Source organism: Cynoglossus semilaevis, chromosome 6, assembly GCF_000523025.1.
Source record: "Cynoglossus semilaevis isolate Cse_v1.0 chromosome 6, Cse_v1.0, whole genome shotgun sequence".
NCBI classification, from domain to species: domain Eukaryota; kingdom Metazoa; phylum Chordata; class Actinopteri; order Pleuronectiformes; family Cynoglossidae; genus Cynoglossus; species Cynoglossus semilaevis.
The window spans coordinates 11788167-11809806 of NC_024312.1; the positions used below are offsets into that span (position 1 = coordinate 11788167).

Sequence of the window (21640 nt, forward strand, 5' to 3'; positions counted from 1 at the left end):
ATATATACATATATATATATATATATATACATATATATATATATATATATACATATATATATATATATATATATATATACATATATATATATATATATATATATATGTATATATATATATATATATATATATGTATATATATATATATATATATATATACATATATGTGTATATTTATATAGTTCTTTGCTCTCTGTTTTGTATGTTAGTAACAGACGCATTAACCTAGGGTTGTGTGTTTTTATAATGCACTCAAAGCGATTGAGGACCTATTACCCTGTGGGTATTTATATTAAAGTGAAAATATTAAAGTGTACAGTAACATAAGGTCTTGTCACTTTTCTGTGAATAAAAAGCACTGGAAACTGTTTGTGGTTACAGCTGATGTTGTCGTGCCGGTGGGGAAGAAAAGTGTTGCCACATTGATGCAGTTTATTCACAAAATGTTGACTCTCTCTATTCCATCCTGTTCTGTCGTAATTATAAATAATGTTACCCAACATGATCATGTTAATATAATACACTGCAATTATTATTATTTCCATGCAGTCATCACAGTTAAATTTAAAAGCTGTAATACATCCCATGTTATTTAGACTTCATTAGTTTAATATATATTAATTTGATTTTTTTTAATCCACAATCTCTTTTCTCAGAGCTGATTTTGTGTTCATGGGTGGGTGAACATTTGGGGCTGCGCCAGGGGCACAAGGGCCACACAGAAAAGAAAGTATTACATTTGAATAGAGAGAATGGCCTGCTGTGCTGGGACCATTGTAATCTTTAGTCTGGTGAACTTTCACCTTTGACCTTTGTCGATGTTTGCACTCGTTAGAATATTCATCCAGTGTGTGTTGTTTCATTCCACACCAAAGTAAACATTTTGTGGAAAGAAATGTTGCTCATGTCATCAGACCAGTATATCAATATTAATTTACCTTGAAGATTTCAAAGCAGAGCCTTGGTAACGCTGCTATCAGTCAGTACTAAAAACAAAGACTCACTTTTAACAGGAAGAAATCTCCAGCAGATCCAAGATCAGTGTTGTCGACTGCATTGGCAAAGACAGAATGACAAGAAGAAGGAGACAAACTAGTGGAGAGTGAAGAGACCAGGTTAATTAATGAGTAAAGAAAATTAAAATGACTACTCCTAGGTAAGTGCATTCTCATTTTTTCTGTTTTCACGTTTACTTACATCTGTGTGTCTTGCGAGTGTTTTTTTTTTCTTTCTTTCTTTTTTAGTTCACTCATTCGCTCATTTACAAGAATCCACATTTCAGGGTCAATATTTGTGGGATTAAACAACATTTTGTAGTCATGGTAAATGTTTATTAAATACCTCGTCATATCCCTGCTCAAGCATTGTAGAGAACATATAACATTTAGTCAATAGGTTTTTCAGCAGAGCTGATAGAAAAAAAAAGTTATACTATTTCCTGATAGACATTTCACATAAGGTTTATTCTTGTGGTAATGAAATAAATTAAAATCCCAATAAAACAAGTTTACACAAATATAAATATTTTCAATAATATTTTTCAATATTTTAAAATAAATATGTTTCAATTGTAATATTCTTTTCACCACTTCTTAATCCAGCATACCTTAAAGCGTGATTGCGTATTTTTTAATATTTATTCTGAATTGAATTTGAACGTGTCATAAATATTAAAAAGCCAATATTAAATGTTAGACAATATTATGTACGTATTATTCTTTTCGTTCATTTCTTATTATGTTCACGGCAGGCTCAGGAGGATTTCCCCGTTGACAGCTCCTCCCTCCTCTGTCTCTCACGGCTGTTTTCAAACCAAGTTACCTCTCAGTCTAACTAACGTAATGGATTTAAACAATGTGCTGCCGCAGCTTGACACTGCCAACACAGACGAAGTGGAGAAGCTCCTGTGTGAGTTTAATGTGGAGGTTAGTTGCCGTCAAGCTCATTTAATTTATATAAATACAAACCAAAATAAACGTCAGCGCTAACGTTAGCGTGTTAGCGGAACTGCTTGTGCAGCTAGCTCTGGGCTAGCCCGTTGCTAATATGCTGTTCGGTCTCCCAATTTGTTAAATATAAGATCGTTAGCTCATGTACTGTGACTGAGTGATTAATAAATATACATGTATAAAAATTAGTCCGTGTGACATATAGTGGGAAAGCTGGTGTTGGTCATAAGACACGGGAGTCGCTAAAGATGCTAATATTTCCTGCTGTGAAACTGGTTATAAATAAAGTGTTAGCAAACATCAACATTGCCCTGTCATCTTTATAACACCTGTATCCTTCTGTATCAAAACTGAACATTTGTGTTTCAGAACAGTCGCATCTTCGCCTTTGACCCAAAGGAAGAAGCCCTGCGAAGTGTAAGCACCGTTTATCTACTTTTTGCCATGGATTTGTGTACATTTTAATTTACATAAAGATATAATGGTTAAATAGCAATAAGTTCATTGTAACAAAACATTTTATGTTGAAAATTCTGCAATTTATGAAATGCAAAAAATATCACACCACTTAAAGACATGAGGTTCTGGTCCAGTATTTTAGTCCCTTCTGATATTAAATACAAATGTTCCTAAGTTCTTGCCATCTTTAGTCTTCTCCTTTTTAGTAGACTCCTTACCACTTTCTTTTAAATTGAGCTTGTCTTTATTTACGTGTTTATTTTTCCCCACATTGCAGAAACTCTGTCAGAGTGTGATGTCAATACTTGGGAAACCGATACAACTCAGCTGTCAGAGGACATGTCTGGAGACTCTTCGTATCTTATCCAGAGACAAGCGTGTCCTTGGTCCTGTAGTGACCAAGGAAGGCATGTTGACCTTGGGAGGGATGGCAAAGCTCCACACCCCGGAGGCTGGAGGTGACAACGAGAGAACCTCAGAAGAAGACACGCGGTCAGAGGAGGAGGAAAGGGTGGTAGTGGAGGCCCTTAAGTGCCTATGCAACGTGGTTTACAACAGCCCTGCAGCTCAGCAGGTCAGCGTGGAAGTGCAGCTGGCTTTTGGCCTCTGTGCCAGCCTGCGTACCTCTCACACATGGAGCCACGAGGTCGGCCTGTTCACGCTGCGCCTTCTTTTTCTGCTGGCGGCCCTGCAGCCTAGAGTTAGAGTGGTTTTGAGAAAAGACTGCCATGGTTTGAGACTACTGACAGAGGTCTTGGAGCACACACTGGGTGTGCGATGGGTCGGCCCCTACGAAGCTGCTGCTCCAGACCATCAGGCCCGGCCCATGCTTGCAGAGGAGAGTGAGCGAGCAAGGGAAGCACTCAAGGCTTTGTTCAACCTCACTTTAAGTGTTGCTGGTGAGGTAAGTTAGTTAAAAGGGAGCATGTCTAACATTTAGGTAAACCTTCACTTTATGTGCCTTCTAAAGAACATGTGCATTCCCTGAGCCTTTGCACTTGTTCAGTAGCTTTTTCTACTTATAAAAGTGATAAGGGCTAAAGCTAATGCTTGGCTCATCTTTTTCAAACACATCCTCTTCACTAATTAGGATGTGCTAAATCAGCGGTGCCTAACAAAGTAGATTGGGATCCACCAGTAGGTCGCAAGGGAGTGCTGGTAGATCATGAGCAATTTAATTAAAAAAAATAAAACATAAATACAATACAGCAATAGTAGTGATCACACTGATATTAACGACTTTTACAGACGGTTTATTCTGTCAGACCATTCACAAAATACAAACTGATTTTATTGCAATGCAGTTGTGACATGCACCTGAGTAGTCTTCCTATAAAAAAAAACAAACAAACAATGTAAAATCATCTTTGCGTCTGTGTGTGTTTCCATATTTGTTTTCCAAAGTTGTGCAGTTTCTTGTCCAGGTTCCCCGCTTAAAGTTTGATACAAGTATTTTTCATAACTCTATCCTGAATAGAAAGATGATCACCAGTTCCGGCTCATTGCTGCTATTTTGCGCCACCTGTTGATGCTAAAGACTGAGACGGAGGAGAAAACAGAAGAGGCGCACAGGTAAGAAAAGAACAACTTCAAATCAAAGAAGGCTGCCCACAAGAAAACAAAATTATTTTGCTTTGATTGAATCAGACATTTTAAATGTTTTCTTTTAAAATGTATTCATATAAGAATAGTTTTACTCAACCACTGGAGCCTTGTATATCAGATGGACAGAAACAGTTTCACTCCCTATGTTTCGATTGAGTTTAACAACAACAATTGATTGAATTCCACGTTGTCACGTTGAGTGTTTTCAAGTATCATTTAAAGCAACAATGATAAGTAGCACTCCTTTGGCTCTTTCATCTGAGATAAGGTTGTATGTAATTTTTTTTTTTTTCAATCCTCAGCCACGCTGTTAACCTGCTCAACAACCTGCCAGTGTCCTGTTTAGATGTGTTGATTGACCTGCCTGTGCAGGGAGGAGAGGAACAGTACAGTGGGAAAAACATGACTGCCATCCAGGTCTTACTAGATTTTATGGAGAAAAGAATTGACAAGGTGAAGTTTATTTTCTGCATTCAGTTCACAATGTGACAGTGTGCCGTGAAGTTGTTCACATGAATTGCATCCCTCTAGTGCCATTCTGATTTACATTTGCACAGCATGCATATGGTATTTAGATGCAAAATATATATCAATGTAAAATATACATGTACTGTATGTAAACATACGCCGTGTGTTGATAATAAATGTCCTAAAGGTTTGCATTTCTTAAGCTTGCCTCAGAACACCACATTTATTTTGCCAGTTTTAACGTATCTGCTTGTATTGTTTTCTGTCCTTCTGACAGGGCTCCAACTACAAAGAGGGACTGACCCCAGTGCTCAGCCTGTTAACTGAAGGATCTCGACATCACAGGGAGATCAGGAGATATATTAAAGCTCAGGTACAGCAACAGCTTCACGGTCTACTGTATGTACTTGAAGAATCTAAAACACGTCTATAAAGTATCGTTTTTATCGTCCCTGTGTTTTTCACAACTTGATGTAGACAGTGGACAAGTCAAACTTCACATAAACTGTCACATTAAGTCAGATTTATAAGTTGACATCAGAAAAACTTGCCTTTTTTAAGATTATTATTGAATAATACTCATATAAGATATATACAGTTAAATCAGTTTAAGATAAAAAAAAGAAAACTGGTAAATGGATTTCTCACTTCACTTCAGCCTGGTGTGGAAGAGTTTGGTTTTAGTGACAGTTAAATTGTGAATCCATGCGTCATTGTAAGAATCTTCACTTCAGGTACTCCCTCCACTGAAGGATGTCAAGATCCGGCCAGAGATCGGCAGTGCGGTCAGGAACAAGTTGGTTCGTCTCATGACTCACGTGGACATGGGAGTGAAGCAGACAGCAGCAGAGTTTCTGTTTGTGCTGTGCAAAGAAAGTGGTGAGAGGAATCAAATGGTGATATGTTGAAGGCAGACACTACCAGGAAAAAGAGACATTTTTGTGTTTTAGTGTTGCTGGGATCATTGACTTGTTGTGTCCTTATGGCTCTGTGTTTCAGTTGACAATCTGCTGAAGTACACAGGCTATGGGAACGCAGCAGGGCTCCTCGTGGCTCGAGGACTTCTTTCAGGGGGAAGAGGAGAGACTCAATATTCTGATGATGAAGACTCAGACACCGAAGAATACAAAAACGCCAAACCTTTGTGAGTACTGTTTTTGTATTCAATTTTAGTAGGGTATATGTTGGAATTCTAAAACATTTGCTAACTGCTGACAACCTACATGCAGCTTATGCTACAGTGTCACTCATTTACTCCGACCAAGGATATCATACGCAAAACTATTCTGTTCTCTATAAGCCTTTACTTTTACTTGGCAACACTTTTGAAAAGTATATTATTACTTTAGTATTTCTTTAAAGGTAGAAATACACAAAATAGAAAACTTTCGTGTAGCATGTTACAACTCCAAAAACCATATTAACCATTTTGACAGCCATGGTCTTAGTTATTTAGCTGGCCTCTGTTGTACTACTGACATCAAATAGTGACAGACACCACAGTATGTTGGGTTTCAATAAAAATGAAATAAACGAAAGTTGGTGTAAAATAGGTGGCATGACTTTCTGGGTAACGGAGGTGGCATATTAAACTTTGAAAACATAGATTTTACTGATTCCAGGCTGTGACCTATACAAGATTTAATGTCTGTGCTAATTCAACTGACTCATGTGCCTTCAGCATTAACCCCATCACTGGTCACGTGGAGGAGCCCATGCCAAATCCCATGGAGGAGATGACGGAGGAGCAGAAGGAATACGAAGCCCAGAAATTGGTCAACATGTTAGACAAGTTATCAAGGTAAGGTTTCTCTACCAAAGACGGTCAGAAGCAAAATGTTCTGCCTTATTTATAGGAAAACAACAACGTTATTGTCAATGAATGTACCTGTGATGTCAGAGGAGAGGGAACGTAAAACCGTGGTTCTTTCTTTATCCCACATTCGCCCATCATCATGCCCAGCTGGCTTTATATATAGGCACATACAGTAGACATTTTAATATTCATTGTTTGACTAAATATAGTTTTCCAATTTCAACAACGTCACCGTTTTGTATTTGAAATGCAGTACTTCTTTTCCGTCCACAAAGACCTGTCAACGGTTTGACCTTTCTTCCTTAAAGAGAAGCTAACTTTGGTCAGTCATGATGCCTGTAAGATGATCATCAGTGAGTCAGTTCCCTGCCAACTGCTTCACCAGAAGAAGAATCTCTCACCATTAGCTGCAGCTTCAATTAGATGTGGACTTCCAGCCTGGTGCAGTATTCAGCTGGAGTCAATGAAGCTGCCGGGACACTGCTGCAACATCATTACCTCCTCTCCATTAATTATCATCTAATTGGCAACTTGTTGGTTCTGGTTCGTCTTTGTCCCCTTGTTCAGGTTATTATTAACATGTCCTGACTTTATTCTTCTCATTCTGTGGAGCCAGACAGAGAGTAGACCTAGACAGAGGTACAGCTAGACAAAGGAATGATGAGAGCGATGCGGGTGAAGAGGAGGAGACACGAGCGGACATAAGAAAGCTGACCTTGTCATTGTTGATCCAAAAGAGGAGTAGAGCTGTAATGAGGACACGTGTGACCAGAGGACGACGGTTCCTTTATGACACTGTGTCAGGTTTCTGCTCCTCCTCGTTAGGAGAAAATTAAGGATGAGGAGATGACCGAGTGGTGCTTCCTCACTAGAAACAGGGCTCTTAGGAGATCGGCCGAGGGCCTGCAAGAATGTGCTCTTCTAACTGCTTATCTGAGCCTCTAATTAGCAGATATTCACCACACACCTGCCTTATATCAGCCAAACTGCTACTTCTGCCACTGCTTGGAAAAATTTTCTCTCTCCTTCTTTAATTGGTCGGCGTGATGATACACATTTTTTCTTTTGTTTGTTTGTTTTTTTGTCTTGTTGGCCGTCATTGTTGTTTTACCCACTTTGACCAGTGACAGCAGACTGGCACAAAAGTTCCAGTTCCAGTTGTCTCTGGTCTAACTGTCTTAGGATTGTGCTTTTTAAAAAACTTCATGTTTCATATTCCCACTTTGTTATCTTCACATCCATTTATTGCATTGCTCTTCTCTAAATCTGTGTTGACAAATCATGAGAATGGGGGTGAGTGGTGACAAAAGTGCAGCTTAAATTGGATTAGTATTAAGTGGCAGCTGTAGCTTTGAGGAGATTAGCCTAAGCACTGATCCTGTAATTAAACTGCCGCAAGAGAGAAAAGGGCAGGGAGGGTCGGGGTCGACAGGAGAAGAGGAGGACCCAACATGGGCTAGTTTAAGGGGGGAAGAATTGAGCATTGAGTGAGGGTCCTCAAGTTCCTGGTATAGGAAGAGTAACAATGTTCCACTCTAAGGTCGGAGTGTGTGATTCTGGGTCTGGACCTTCTGTGGAGTTGGAGATGATGAAGACAGGAGGTGAAGCACACTTCTGTTCTGTTGTAACACAGCTGGAAAACCATGATGATGACTTAGTAAAATGGCATTCAGAGAAGAGTGGAGGTCAGCTGTTACTGTGTAACATGGCTCAGATGATCATTGTTTTTCTGTTGTGCATACAGTACATCACACTGCCACCTGAAGGCTCTATCTTTACTGGGAAAACATTTCTGGCCATGAGCGTCTTGATTACCCGTTAAAGGAAGACAGTCAGTGCCTTGTCAGTCATTTTGTTTAAATCAGATTTTTCTTTGTAAATACACAGGGGAGTTTAAAAAAACAGTGAGTATTATTTATCTAATAAAGTACAGTACTATAGTATATAGTAAATATTTTTCTTGCTGCAAAACTATTGTTGCTGGAGCCTTACAGCAGGAGCAAAGTTAGTCCTTACATATACAGACCATCCTCTAAATCAGGGGTCACCAACGTGGTGCCCGCGGTGTATGTTCTGAAAATAGAACTGAACAAGAGGATCAACAATGTTACTGTTACTGTGCTTTTTGAATCAGTTCCACTTGCAGTGACATTCAAATGGGTGCAATGATGATGGTAGGAAGACTGTCTACTACTGTATGTCCCAGAACTTATTATTATTATTATTATTATTACATTGTTCAAGAAGTCTGTGTCAAACACGTAGCAAGTACCCTTTAAGGCTATATTCAGCTTAAGAATGTCCAGAAGAAAAAACTATTTTAAAAGGTTTTGTTTAAACTCGTTAGCAGCAGAGAAGTGAGGCAGTGTTCCTGTTCAGTGATCCTGTATCTGATGCAATCCTGTTTCTGTTGTATCCACAGGCAGAACCTGATTCGGCCAATGGGCGTCAGGCCGGATGGGAAGTTGGCTCCCCTTGAAGAAACTCTCTACGATCTACCTGACGACAACTCAGGATCAGACTCTGACTAGTGCTCTGCACACAACTAGGCTTTTCACACTTAGCCCACCACATTAAAGGCTTGGGTCCTGTGGAGGTAAGTTCACGAGTCCTTCAAAGGCCGAAACACAGGGGTTCATTGTCTACAGTTATAGGAAGTATTTGGCAGAAACATTGTAAATACTTCTATGTGCTGTACTTTCACATTGTACGTGATTGTATAAAATACTGGCCACTTGCACGTGCAGGCATTTTGAATTTTACCCACATGCACTGTTCTATAAATGAAGCCAAGAAAGTAAACACGAAGAAGCAAGAGAAATTAATTTGATCACTAGGGGGCAGTATCCTAATAAAACTGGGGGGAGATGTTGCTACTTATTGGTAAACCTGTCAAAATAGCATTAGTTAAATCACGCAAAGACCATAGTGGTGCGATCCATTTCTTTTAATCCACTGCATGTTAGTCATCAACATGCAGTGCATTGTGGGAATGTACCGTAGCACTGTTCTGGTGCTTTCAAACTTGTGGGTCCAGGCCTGGAGTGGGACGCATTGCTCAGCGAGTCTTATCTTTGCTGTAAAGCCATTTTCTTTAAAGGATGTGGACTAGACTTTTGTAGCAGTGTACTTTAAAGGCCTCTGTAGTAAGTGTTGCACCTTGATGATGATGATGATGATGAACAAAACAGAGGCAGGAAACACTGCATGGTTGTGTTTCAAATGTATTTAAGTCAAGTTATCATTCCTTCACTTGTGCTGTTTATTTTTATATATATACATACACTCCTGTTGTGTATTCTATTCAAACGTGAGACGGTAATGATGTTGGACCAGTTCAGACTGGCTCAGTCTTGTACCTCACATTCAAACAACAGTGCCATTGTAGGCAGATTTGTTTTTGTTAGTAGAATTGTCATGACAGTTGCCAAGGATACTTTAATAAAATCAGGGCTCAGGCCTTCAGTAACAAACTCTCCATTTGAATTTTACAAATGACTCTCTCTAGTAGTTTTTTTTTTTAAATTATAACTGGTGACAATGAAATGGAACCTACATCTTATTTTCTGCATGATCCTATTTTTCCCTGTAAAGTGTGAATCTTTTGTACACTAAAGATTTGCTTTTTTTATAAAAACTAAAAGAAAAGGTTACACACTGTGATTGTGCTGGTACAGTTTTTGGTCGAGTATAACAGGTACCGGCTGAGGATTAAGCTGCACATCATGATAGTTAGAAGTAGATTTTGCTTTAAAATTCAGCTTCACTTCACATGTGAATCACCACCACTGCCTCCTCACAAACACACACACATGCAGCTCGTGTTGAGTGGGGAGATTCCCAATATTGAACCAAGGTTGATATCTTCAGGTTTTCAGGTTGTGTTTGATCATTTAATCATGTAAAGGTGACATTAAAACTGCTTGCTGATCACATTTAGGAAACTGTTGCAGTAATTGTTTTGTTAATTTTTGGCACAATTTCTTTACACACTGTAAATAGCACTGCTGTTTAATTTGAGGCTTTTAATGTTAATAAAATGTAAGGAGAGTCTCTGACTTCAATCTTTTCACCTTCAAATGCGTAGAAAGATCGATAGCAAATAAAGCTTTATTAAATTTTGTTAAAAAAATACAGTGATGATGTACAACATTATGGTGCAAAAATACTTAAAGGAAGATTTTCAGTGGAAATTCTTTTAAAAAGAAGCTACAATTGAGATCAAGACCATACATTTACAAGTCTCAGTGTGAAATAAACAGAAAAAACACCTTAACCCTCAGTGGTCCATGTTGGCGGACGCTGAGCTTTTACTGTCCACCTCTGAGTCTGCCTCCTCGCTGTCCATCCCATCAGGAGTCCCTGCCGTAACTTCTCCTTCAAACTGCGTCTCTCCGCTCACTAATGGGTAACTAGTTATCGGTGATCCACTGCTCTGCAGAAAGGGTTAATAAAGGTAAAATTGTCAAGTGGTGGTCATTTGGAATAGAAAATATGTAGTGTGTGTGTATAGAAGAGTATCCAGAACGATTCTAGCGCTTCCATGTTGTGCATGCTGCTGATGCGTGACGCAACAAAATCGTAGAATTTGAGTAAAGAACAGAATGAAGGATCAGCCCCAATCAGTCAACACCACAACAGATATCAGACATTAATATCAGATGAGTCCCTACTTTTTTTTTATATGACATTTATTGGTGTAGTTGTACACACTGTTGACATATGTAGCCTCTGATAAAACTCACTGTTGTTGCGTGGCTTCTCATCAGCTCTGTGACCTCATCATCCCAATCGAGCATCTCAGCAAAGTGTCTGACTGTGACCTCGAGGTCACCCAGCTCCATGTGATCGCCTCTCTTCAGTCGGACCTTCTCAAATGGACCCACGGCGTGTCGGTTCAGGAGGAGACGTGGTACAGTGGAGCGCACTGTGTTTACCAGGCTGGCAAACGGCTCAATCTGAAACAGTATTCATTAGATATAAGAGAGAGTTAACAATATCAACACAAGGTCCCAAAACTCTGTTTTCTAACATTGGGAGTGAGATATTAAAAACCCTTTTACCTGCAGCGATGTGCCCATAATGATAAGCAGGTCTGCTTTGGGGAAGTCTTCTGTGTGAAGGAAAAACTTCTGAGGAAGGTCCTCTCCAAAAAACACAACATCAGGTTTGACGGTAGCTGTGCAGAATGTGCACACGGGGATCTTGCCGCTCATTATTTTATGCTAGTGATTAAAAAGACACAGGAGACGTTGCTGCAGTGTCAGTTAAAGGGGAAGTGACTGGGTTATGTCTGCACCTCTGTACCTTAGCTTCCTCAGCAGGGTACGGAGTGTAGCACAAGTGACAGGACGCTGAGGCAAAACTGCCGTGGACTTCGACAAGTTTGTCGTCTGGGATGCCACACACTTTAGAGAAGATTAGATAACACGAAAAGCAGCGACTTAAAAAAATGATCTGGATTTCTCATTATTTACGTGTCTGCACAGATTTGTCTCTTACATTTCTCCAGTCCATCGATGTTCTGTGTATACATTCGCAGCAACAGGCCTTTGTGATGTAACATGCGGATAAAATAGTGAACGTAGTTGGGTCGATGGCCGCCAGGAAACAGAGCTTTAGCAAGAGAGAAGAAGGGCTGTGGGTTGTCCGAGAAATAGTCGATGTTGAAAATCGCCTCTGGGTAAGGCAGATTATACTTCTGCAAGTTGTCATAAAGTCCTGTCCCTGGAGTTCTGGGGAAAAAGGCAAAGGTGTTATTTCTGTTTATTATTATTTTATTTTTAAAACCAAATTAAATTACACACTGAGCGACTATTTTGGCAACTGTGGGGTTTATACCAACAATACAATTAAATGAAGTCTCACAATGAGCAAAGTTTAAGACTGTCAAAGTACTGCTTCCAAAAACCACTTTGAAACTGTTTATTTTACCATCTTCTATAGAACATATTGTGAGGAAACATTAGAAAATCTAAATGAAATCATTCTATGCTGGGACGGTCTGTTATCTAGATAAAGATTGTTTGGACCATGTTATCAGATCAGCTTAGATTAACCCAGCATTTTGTCCCCTGACTGGTCAACAGACTAGCTAACTACCATTCGCGAGCAAAGGTAAAGCAGTTTCTCCTTACAACCATGATCTACAGAATTAAAACACAATTGAAAATAAAATGGAGAAATGTGAATAAGCAGAGACTTAAAAAAAAAACTCAACCTGAAGTCTGGGATTCCACTGGCAGTGCTGATCCCCGCCCCTGCCACCACCACCACATTTTTACATCTTCCAAGTTTCATCAGTCGGGCTACATGGGCAAGACCTTTACAGGGGGAGGACTTCTTAGCAGAAACAGCTCTGGGCCCAGGAGGAGGGGCATTGCTGAGTGTGGGCATCTTTCCTTTACTACAACATAGGACAAGAAAAGAGATTAAAACCACACTTATACCCTCACATAACCAAATAGAAAAAGGATCAGATCATATTGGGTTTAAATATTGATATAGACCACACAGGTCAAATCTGGCCCATGACTTCGTTCCAGTTTTTAATTCTGGTCCAGTCAGGTAACTGTCCACTTACTTGCTTAATAAAAGGTCTCGACCACTCGCGCTCATCTTGCCAAGGTCCTGGACCAGAACAGGTCCACTGTTTCTTCTCTTGCTTCTGATACGGTCCTGGCTCAGAGTCCTGAGAATCCTTTGATTCAGTGTGTTTGGACTGGGAGGTGTGTGTGTGCAGGTGATTCAAGGTTGTGGTTTCTATTTCTGCAAACCTGACGTGCATCTCTTCATTCCCACACCTGTAGAAAGCTGGAAATCAGGTTAAGATGACATTTTAATAGAGCTGTGGAATCATGTTAATGAAGATCATCAGCCTCTTTTAATCCAAGCTCCTTGCTTTAACCAGCTTCACCATGTCCACATTTCCTCTTTGTGGGTCCTTTTCCCCCCGTTATATATCAGTCTGAAATCACAGCATCTTATCTTTTACACAGGGAAAAGCTGAAATGTCTTAAAACTGTCAGGGGTTCAACAAAAGGTAATGACTGCGATTTAAACAGCACCCCCCCCCCCCTCCCCCCCCCTCTGCTTCTCAGCAGCTATGCTAATATAGTCCACAGCTGTGGCAGCTTTACTGTTCAGGGAAAGCAGAGGGTCAGGCTGTGGCTTTTGGGGGGTGGGGGTGGGAGGTATAAAAAAAAGGATGGCAGAGGTGAAAGCAAACCAAAGATTGACTGTGTGTCAACAAACCTCGCTGGGAGAGAAAAGAGGATGCCCCCTAACAGCCCCTTAAACTACGAAGAAGGGGTGCGAAGATAAACGATGCACAGGCAGCATTTGGTATAGAGTGAGGTGTAGAGGAAGAGGAAGGTCAGGGGGGGTCCAAGCTAAGGCTATTCTATGGCTTCAAACAACTTCTTGGAGGAATGAGTGCGAGTGATCAGGCAGAAACAGAGGACAAGGAAACAAAAGAGCTACAACCCATTGAACAACACTGCTTCTGAGAGTAGTGGGCAGATAAGACCAGCTTTTCTGCCTTAGCACCTTATCGCCCTCCAGAGGGTGAAGGGACTGAGGTCACTGAAGGTGCAGTGAGAAAAAAAAAGGCCGCAAAGAAAAAACATCCTTTTGCATAAGAAATGAAGGGATGGTGTTGCGTCACTACTGTGGTGTTGTCCACTGGCAGATATTTCTGCTGAGTTAGGCGAGAGCAAGGTTTATTATCTCCCATTCTCCAAACGACTTCTCATTCAGATGCTGAATATTCTTGATGTACATCAGAAAGAACTAACAAAGCAGTGGGTGGGTGAGGGCGTCTACTTTTGCTTGGACAAAAAGATACTGCTGGGTACAAGCAATTAATCACCAGGCCTAAGGTCTCACACAGTCACAGCCAGTAAGGCTGTAGTGTACTAGGATAAGTACATTTTGAGAAACTGTAACAATGCTGTGTTTAAAAAAAAAAAAAATCAACTTTTACACAAGAGTGATCAGCAATTTAGTCTGAATCCAACCCACTGAAATAATCTACTCCGATCCATAACTGGATTCCAAAAATTGTAAGGACCAAAGCAAAAATACCGTGTGGTTCCCGCTAATAAAGTAGATGAAAATAACTATCAGTAACCTCCACCGTTTATGATTCTTTTTACATCCAGCCAACAGTTGGCTTACTGTTAGAATTATTTCTAATATAGCAGTGTAATTTGAAACACTGACATGACTACTAGACCCACCTTGAAGGAGGTTTGGATAAGCTTAACAGGGGTCTTTTCCTCTTTAAAACACCATTTAACCCCTTACTTAAAGTAAACCAGCTTTGATATCTACCCCCACCCTGACAGAGAAAAACACACTGAGATGACACCAGTCAGTCTGCTCACCATGGTAACCTGGTCATTACTTAGTTAAGGAGGCAGCAGCTCTGTGTTCTCCTAACCCACCTGCTCATTCATGACATTTCACTGTGTGTAGCATCTTTGTTCACCTCACAATTGACACAAAGCAATGAGTCCTAATTTGTGTCAGTATATTGTTGGCACACACAGAAGGGAAGAAGAGCTAATTTTGCCAGTGAGTTGATGACCAACTAATGACATGTTCTGTTCCTTCTGTAAAAAAAAAAAGAAAAAGAAAAAGAAAAGGCCCTAATTTTACCAATCAACCAACAATGGAACAAGATGTCCTTGTGTTGGATCAGTTAACTGCTTGAAGCTTTGTCAGACTGTTGACTGTATACAACAGTGGGTACCCAATAGGTGATCCAGATCTAAATAAATAAATTATAGGTATAATTCTTTTTTTAATTGCTAATCACTAGCGCTAAAGTAACGACCATATAAATATTGAATCATGTTGTGCGATACTACTACACCCATTTAATCAAACCAGAACATGGCAAGCTATTATAAAATGAAATATTCTCAAAACTATTTTTTTTTCTTAGACAATGACATTTTTTAAGTTGTTACTGTTTTAGTCAGGGCACTGTCGATACGTAAGGTGGAGAAAATACTGAAAACAATTTAAGCAAGTTGCTGTTGACCATGTCATGTGTAAAACCCATATATAGATTTACACACAATATTGTATTATTTTGTATTTCCACACGGTTAACTGCTGCGAAAAAAAGCAACAGGTGAAATTATTAAGCTGATACATTAGGTTTATCCAGTTTGAAGTGTTTAGAGATTACAAGAACAGGGATACACTGCCACCTGATGGAGCTCGCGTCACATTACACGACTGGTGATGACCAACTAACACCGTTAACAATCTTACTAACAATTAGACATAAAGCAATTGTCTTGGCATGCATACTGCCACAATCCCACATACATATTTATAATACACTGTGAATTACTTTTTTTCTTTTGACCCACGCATGTCATTACTGGATAGTAGTTGCAAGCTACAAAAATCAGCAATGGACGAGGAATATTATTTTGACGTTCCAAAAAGTTAAAAATTATATTTTAGATATTTTGAATAGAAATGAATATAGCTATTTTTAAATTCCTTAAATTCCTAAAGATTAAACTACGATCACAATTATTAGACCGTGAAGGCTGCAGCTGGATAACATTAGCATACCTGTCTGCAGAGGGCCGAGCTCCTAGCTGGTAACAGATGAAGACAGGCTGCTCACTCCGTTGGTGTCACTGGTCGGGCTTTTTCAGCAATTGTCTGAATTTGTTAGTGAATACATGTTTCAATCACGGCAGAAATAATGTACGCTAACACTTTAAGATACTTTAATTTGGCGGAGCTTCTAAACAGACAGAACTGAGCTGTCACTCTGCTGTTCTTCACGGGTATACAATATTACGAACGAGAGCGGGAAAGAGAACTAGAGTCACGTGGTGCAGTATTTCCGGTGACGATTTTAAAACGATATTAAAATTGAAAAAGACAAAGAATATACATAATTATATTACATGGTTATTTGTCATAACTCAGCCACATCAACAATCTATTTTAAGACTTCATAATTAATATATCTGTAGGGTTTGAGTTGTCACAACGTTATCAAAAGCACTTTTATGTTTTACATACTGCATAGATGCTTAGAGAGATACACATAGAACAGGTCTGGACTACTGAGGTGATAGGTACAGAGCTGGTGAAATTGTTTATATGAATTGATACAAGACATTTACAAAAATGCTCCAATTTTGACTGTTTAGAACTTAGCAGTATACATTAACATAGTACATGCAATGGAATGTGTCACATAAATCCCTTTGTGTTTATTTGTGTGCACTTTTTGTATGTGCTCATGAGAATTAGTCTCACATAGATATACAATTGAGAAAATGTAAATAAGAGTCCAACAGAGTGTGTATTTGGTTGGATTACACTCATTAGAATCACTTCTAACCATGCAACCTTGGGATAATGCATTTAAATAAAAGAACTATCTATCTAGTCTATCCTCAAACTATTTTCTATACATTAGCTACAATACACAAAGAACTTTAAAAATGCTTACTTGTGATAAAATTGTGACATCTGGAATAAATAAATACACATACATCATATTTTAAATAGCATTAATCTGGTTTTTATATTTTGACTAAAGAGACTAAAAGAGACTAAAAGAGACTAAAAAATCATACATGTCCAGACAAAAAACCAAATGTACTACAAAGTTATAATTTAAGGAAAAAAAATAGAGCATATTGTCGATGCTTTAAGTTGTGACTTGGTATGGCTCTTTTTCAGAAAGACGATCTTTGATCTAGAACGCGCTGGACCACACGTCACTTCCGCTCCGAAAAAGATGACCGTGTGAGAGTTTTTTGTTGGTAGTGTTGACACTCAGAAGTATTATCCGGTGGCTAAACAAGTTATAAACATATTTGTGTGCATAACTTGTATAGATCGTGTGTGTGTGTGTGTTCGTGTATATCCCCAACAGCCCCATAAAAAACAAACCTAATAGAGTGAGTCAATAACAGTGTGCTTCTGTGTGACTCCCTGGGTGGAGACTGACAGCTACTCCCAAAACACAGACAAACACAGCTTCACCTTCAGCGGCCGCGCCTGCACACACAAACGCCTCCCTGTTTGCGCTACTTTTCTGTGTTCCAGTATCTACTGCACATTCGTTGAAGAGGATTATTCTTACGAAATACGGTAAGCGGTTGTTGTTTTGTAAAGTTTTTCTACACGACTTTTGCAAAACTAAAAAATACCAGTTTCACAACAAATGTATAATATCTCTGTCGGTTTGGAAAAAAATAGTATTAGGTAGGTGGCGTTTCCATGTGTGTTTCTATGCCACAGAACACCACAAAAGGCACGTCCATGACTGAAGCTTGTGTTTATATAGCAAATAACGCAACAAAACCAACACGTAGATGACTCTTCAAGTGTCCCATCACTTCAGGCATTTACAACTTCTTGTTTTTTTTGTCTTTGTTTTTTCTGAACCACAAAACTTCAAACTAGCATTGTGGACTGCTCCCCTTGCAAACTTTAGCTTAAGTAAACTTAAGTAAAAAAGAAAACTAACTCAATGATGAACGTCAGCTCCACTGTCGCTAAGCCTTTAGCAACACTATCAGTTTGGTTCATGGGAGTATCAAATTATTTATCTGAACAAATGCCCAATTCCTAAATATGAATAGAAGGGAAACAAAACGTAGGTTTGAATTTAACGATAACACGTTGTTACCAAAAACAAACTACTATTTTGCACTGGGAGAATAAGATAGATATGATTGGAAGGATCAGTCTGCAAATGTTCAGGAGAGTTCCTGCTCTTTAAACCAGTTGTACAAACAGTGAACACACAGCAACACCCACAGCAACTTGAAATGACTTAAAGTCACGTAAAAATAATTCAGAGAAAACAAAACTTGTTAGGTGAAGTTTCAAGTTAATTTGTAGGAATAGCTCCATACCAGTACAGTTAAATGGCTGACATTCGAATAATTTAAGGATGTACTGCTTTCCAATAGATACACTGGTACAAACGTACCAACTTGTGACACATATTAGCCAAGCAAATGCTATGCTACTATATAAATGCAATGTTTTATTTACCTTGTATCGCTAAAGCTTTTTGGCGTTGAGTAGATACTTAATTTGTTTAAAATTGTTTTGCTAATGTCTTTACAAAGAAAGTATTGCTCAGACAGATCTTTGAAGTGTCTCAAACAGCTTTGACAATTTAGTACATCTTTGTCAAGCATTGAGCTGTGTATCATTTTATTTAATTCAAACATTAAATATAAAACATTTTGATGTCAGACGAAATGTTTATGATTTTACCAAAACTAAACTAAGAGTGAAAATTAACTTATTTTATTGAAGATTTGTATCAGGTTTTAATCCAGCACCATCATACAGGCACAGCTAAAATAAAATGAATATTGTCAATAATTTCAGAGTGATATATTTTATCTATTGTAATTGTGATGATCATGGAATACAGATAATGAAAACCCAAAACTCTGTTTCAGAAAATTAGAATATTGTGGGGAAAAAAAATCAATATTGGAATTATTATACTTATTATACTATTATATATACTTATTTTTCACAACAGTTAACTTTAACTTTACTTTAGCACTTTTCATACAATGAATGTAGCACAAAATGCTGAGAAATAAACACTTGAAAGATGATTCGATAGATGGACGGGAGCTTTTTTGATAAACCTTTGTGTGTGTCTTGGATGTGGTCTGGATATACAGTAGCTGTCCATGTGGGATCCAAGTAAATGTATTTTTGTGGGGACGTTGTTTAAGAGGGGTTTAGTTTAGTTAGGAGTTAGTATTACGCATGGCTATGTCAGAGGTAAGTATTGAAAATACAGGTAACAAGTTACAGGTAACTTTTTGTCTATCTATTAGTGGTAACGCCACTAGTTAGTTGTCCTTTCCCGCAGAACCCTGACATTAATAATTATGTTTACTTCTTAGAGAGATGAGTCAGGCAGAGCAGGTGCCTGAGGACGCACCTGCATACCTCAACAATGAGCCAGTAGCTACAGGTAGGTTCTGTCTCAAACTATCACTATCAGTACTTTTTGCCATGTGAATAACATGTACATTTTATCAATAGAGTGTTTTGCATCACACACACTCTCAGATTTAAGTCTTATTATTTCAATCACCACCAAGGTCTAATTGTTTTACTTTTAAGTAAATTCCTTGTATTCTTAACATTTTACTTTTGTCTTTCAAAATATAAATCCTGATTATTTGTCAGTTACTATGTTAAACCAAATGAGAATATAGAAATGTTGAAGTTATATTGAAGTTAAAAATAATTATATATTTTTATGTTTTTGTTATTTAATTATGGATGTGTTGATTAGATTTAGATTTTGGCTTCTTTAATCTTTTTAAAATGTGAGTATTTTCCACTATTGAATTTTTCAAAAATGTCATCCCCTTCACCAAAGATAACAGTTGTTTATACGGAAGAAAAATGTTTATATAAAATGTTTATCTCCGCCATCAAATTCTCCTAAATGTTAAATACAAAAAAAAATTCACTGGATTTTAAGCATGAACTTTTTTTCAGATAATAACAAGGATCACCCTCAGTCACCGCCGGGCATGTTGGGCCGATTGGCGGGGGGCTTGTACGGAGCCACAAAGGGAGCATTAGGAGCAACAGTGGGTGGTGTAACCTGGATAGGAGGAAAGAGTCTGGACCTCACAAAAACCACCATCAGCACTGTAGCTGCCGTCCCTGCCATGGGAGTGGGGCTGGTCAAAGGAGGGGTGTATGCTGTAGCCGGAGGAGTGACGTCTGTTGGCTCTGCAGTGGTCAGCAAAGTTCCCATAGGTGGAGGGAAAAAGAAGGACAAGTCTGACTGAGAGGAAAAGCAGGAGGATGAATCCACACCTGGGTCGTGTGATCTTGCATGTTCTGGGGAATGTAATATGTATGATGCTCTTATATGCTTGACAGACATCTCATGTTATTACAATGATGCATCGTTTCACAAGGCACAAATTCAGGAAGACTGCCTGACTTTTTGTGTTCGTGAAAATGTATGTAATGTAAATCCTAAGTCTCTGATTCAAATGCCCATGCATCATTTTTAACATGAGCCACAATGGTATTTTCCAACAGTTAAACCTTTTGCTTTAATTCACTAAAGCACAGAGAGCAACCCAGACTGCACTTAAATGTGACTTGCGAGACAATCAGTAATCAACTATAACTGACATCAGGTGTTTGCTGACAGTATTTACCAGCAGCTAACAAACACCCAAGTGCTACTGGTACGGTGAAGCTGTAAATGTTTGCATGGTAAGCTCACTCAAAATTCAAAAGTTTTTTAGTCACAATTTTTGTACTTTTGACTCTAACGTCTAACAGATTGCTTGTGGCTGGATATCTGAATGAGTGTTCACACAGTACCGTACTTGCCTATTCTCTTTTAAATAGTTTATCTCTGTTTATCTGATCGAACCAAACGGTATGAATCTAAAGCTGGATTTTAAGACACTGGTTATAATTATCAAACATTATTAAAGCTATACCTGTTAAGCTGAATAGGCTGCAAACTAACTGGAAGTAGTATATTGAAGTATATAGCATAACATAATATACAGAAATGATGCAAAAGCTTATATTTCAATTTTACAATAATGCATTGCAAAAACATCCTTCTCTTACTATGGTGAGACTTAGACTGTATTGTAGCCAAGGTTGTAGGTGTTTCTGAAGAACAGGCAGTATGAATCTGTATAGCATCACAAGAAAATAAAGGTGATATACGGCATATATCCTTCTTCTTCCGACTGTTCCCTTTAGGGGGCGCCAAAGTCCACAATATGACCGTCGTGTGATCAGTTCATTTTCTAACCATGTCAGTCCTGGTCACTCCCAGTTAAAATATCAGCATCTTGATCTGTGCCATCTCACGTTCAGCCTCTGACTACTAGACAGAGCTACTGCTTCTGAACCATATGTCATAGCAGGTCTCACTACCAGTGGACCGGTACGCTCTTTCTCCGTTCATAAGGCATCCTCTCATTCTCCAGGGTTGTGCACTATTTCCTAAACATCTCCATACCTCCAGAGGTATGCCGTCTTGACCAACAGCCTTTTCACAGTTCATCCTCCTTAAAGCTGCCCTCACTTCCTCCTTACTCACTTTAAAAGTCCCCTTAAAAATATTCTTTCCATCTTCTCAGCTTGTCTCCATGCATATTCACTGTAGCTGGTTTTGCATGTCTCCATGCATATTCACTGTAGCTGGACTTTCTGTATGGCTTGGCAATGTGCACACAACCTGTGATAGTACCTCAACTCTACCTGTAAGATAATTTCATGAAACCTAGTGACACTTGTGACAGTTAAAACAAAC

At 38.8% G+C, this 21640-nt stretch overlaps 3 protein-coding genes across 4 annotated transcripts; 2 read left to right on the plus strand and 1 right to left on the minus strand.

Moving 5' to 3' along the window:
* Positions 1-1063: 1063 nt before the first annotated feature.
* On the plus strand, positions 1064-10348 carry ric8b (RIC8 guanine nucleotide exchange factor B). Its single transcript, XM_008311999.3, has 11 exons — positions 1064-1156; positions 1751-1925; positions 2319-2366; positions 2686-3312; positions 3886-3980; positions 4316-4466; positions 4759-4854; positions 5216-5360; positions 5481-5625; positions 6163-6282; positions 8720-10348. Exons 1-11 carry the CDS (start codon positions 1143-1145, stop codon positions 8826-8828), a joined length of 1725 nt encoding a protein of 574 aa, XP_008310221.2. The 5' UTR covers positions 1064-1142; the 3' UTR covers positions 8829-10348.
* A 43-nt stretch (positions 10349-10391) lies between these two features.
* LOC103380163 (NAD-dependent protein deacetylase sirtuin-3) lies at positions 10392-16351 on the minus strand. Of its 2 annotated transcripts, none has more exons than XM_025056146.1 (8): positions 15895-16351; positions 12881-13100; positions 12518-12703; positions 11800-12032; positions 11605-11705; positions 11361-11522; positions 11043-11255; positions 10392-10732 (listed from the first exon to the last, which is right to left on the minus strand). In XM_025056146.1, exons 2-8 carry the CDS (start codon positions 12913-12915, stop codon positions 10577-10579), a joined length of 1086 nt encoding a protein of 361 aa, XP_024911914.1. In that variant the 5' UTR covers positions 12916-13100; positions 15895-16351; the 3' UTR covers positions 10392-10576. The 2 variants fall into 2 exon arrangements, with proteins under 2 accessions (XP_024911914.1, XP_008310223.1); XM_008312001.3 differs by having other exon boundaries at positions 12881-13110.
* A 689-nt stretch (positions 16352-17040) lies between these two features.
* tmem263 (transmembrane protein 263) lies at positions 17041-21052 on the plus strand. The gene is made up of 3 exons (XM_008312002.2): positions 17041-17439; positions 19233-19303; positions 19840-21052. The coding sequence occupies exons 2-3, from the start codon at positions 19237-19239 to the stop codon at positions 20136-20138; spliced, it is 366 nt and encodes a 121-aa protein (XP_008310224.1). The 5' UTR covers positions 17041-17439; positions 19233-19236; the 3' UTR covers positions 20139-21052.
* Positions 21053-21640: the final 588 nt, after the last annotated feature.

Bases quoted from the DNA above. Each gene is read 5' to 3' on its own strand.
- ric8b (XM_008311999.3), top strand. The intron at 2,367-2,685 runs GTAAGCACCGTT...CCCACATTGCAG, and splicing joins AGGAAGAAGCCCTGCGAAGT to AAACTCTGTCAGAGTGTGAT. The intron at 4,855-5,215 runs GTACAGCAACAG...TCTTCACTTCAG, and splicing joins GGAGATATATTAAAGCTCAG to GTACTCCCTCCACTGAAGGA.
- LOC103380163 (XM_025056146.1), bottom strand. From the start codon at position 12,915: ATGAGCGCGAGTGGTCGAGACCTTTTATTAAGCAA. The intron at 11,256-11,360 runs GTAAAAGGGTTT...ATACTGTTTCAG, and splicing joins TTATGGGCACATCGCTGCAG to ATTGAGCCGTTTGCCAGCCT. The intron at 10,733-11,042 runs GTGAGTTTTATC...CCCTTTCTGCAG, and splicing joins TGAGAAGCCACGCAACAACA to AGCAGTGGATCACCGATAAC.
- tmem263 (XM_008312002.2), top strand. From the start codon at position 19,237: ATGAGTCAGGCAGAGCAGGTGCCTGAGGACGCACCTGCATACCTCAAC. The intron at 19,304-19,839 runs GTAGGTTCTGTC...ACTTTTTTTCAG, and splicing joins CAATGAGCCAGTAGCTACAG to ATAATAACAAGGATCACCCT.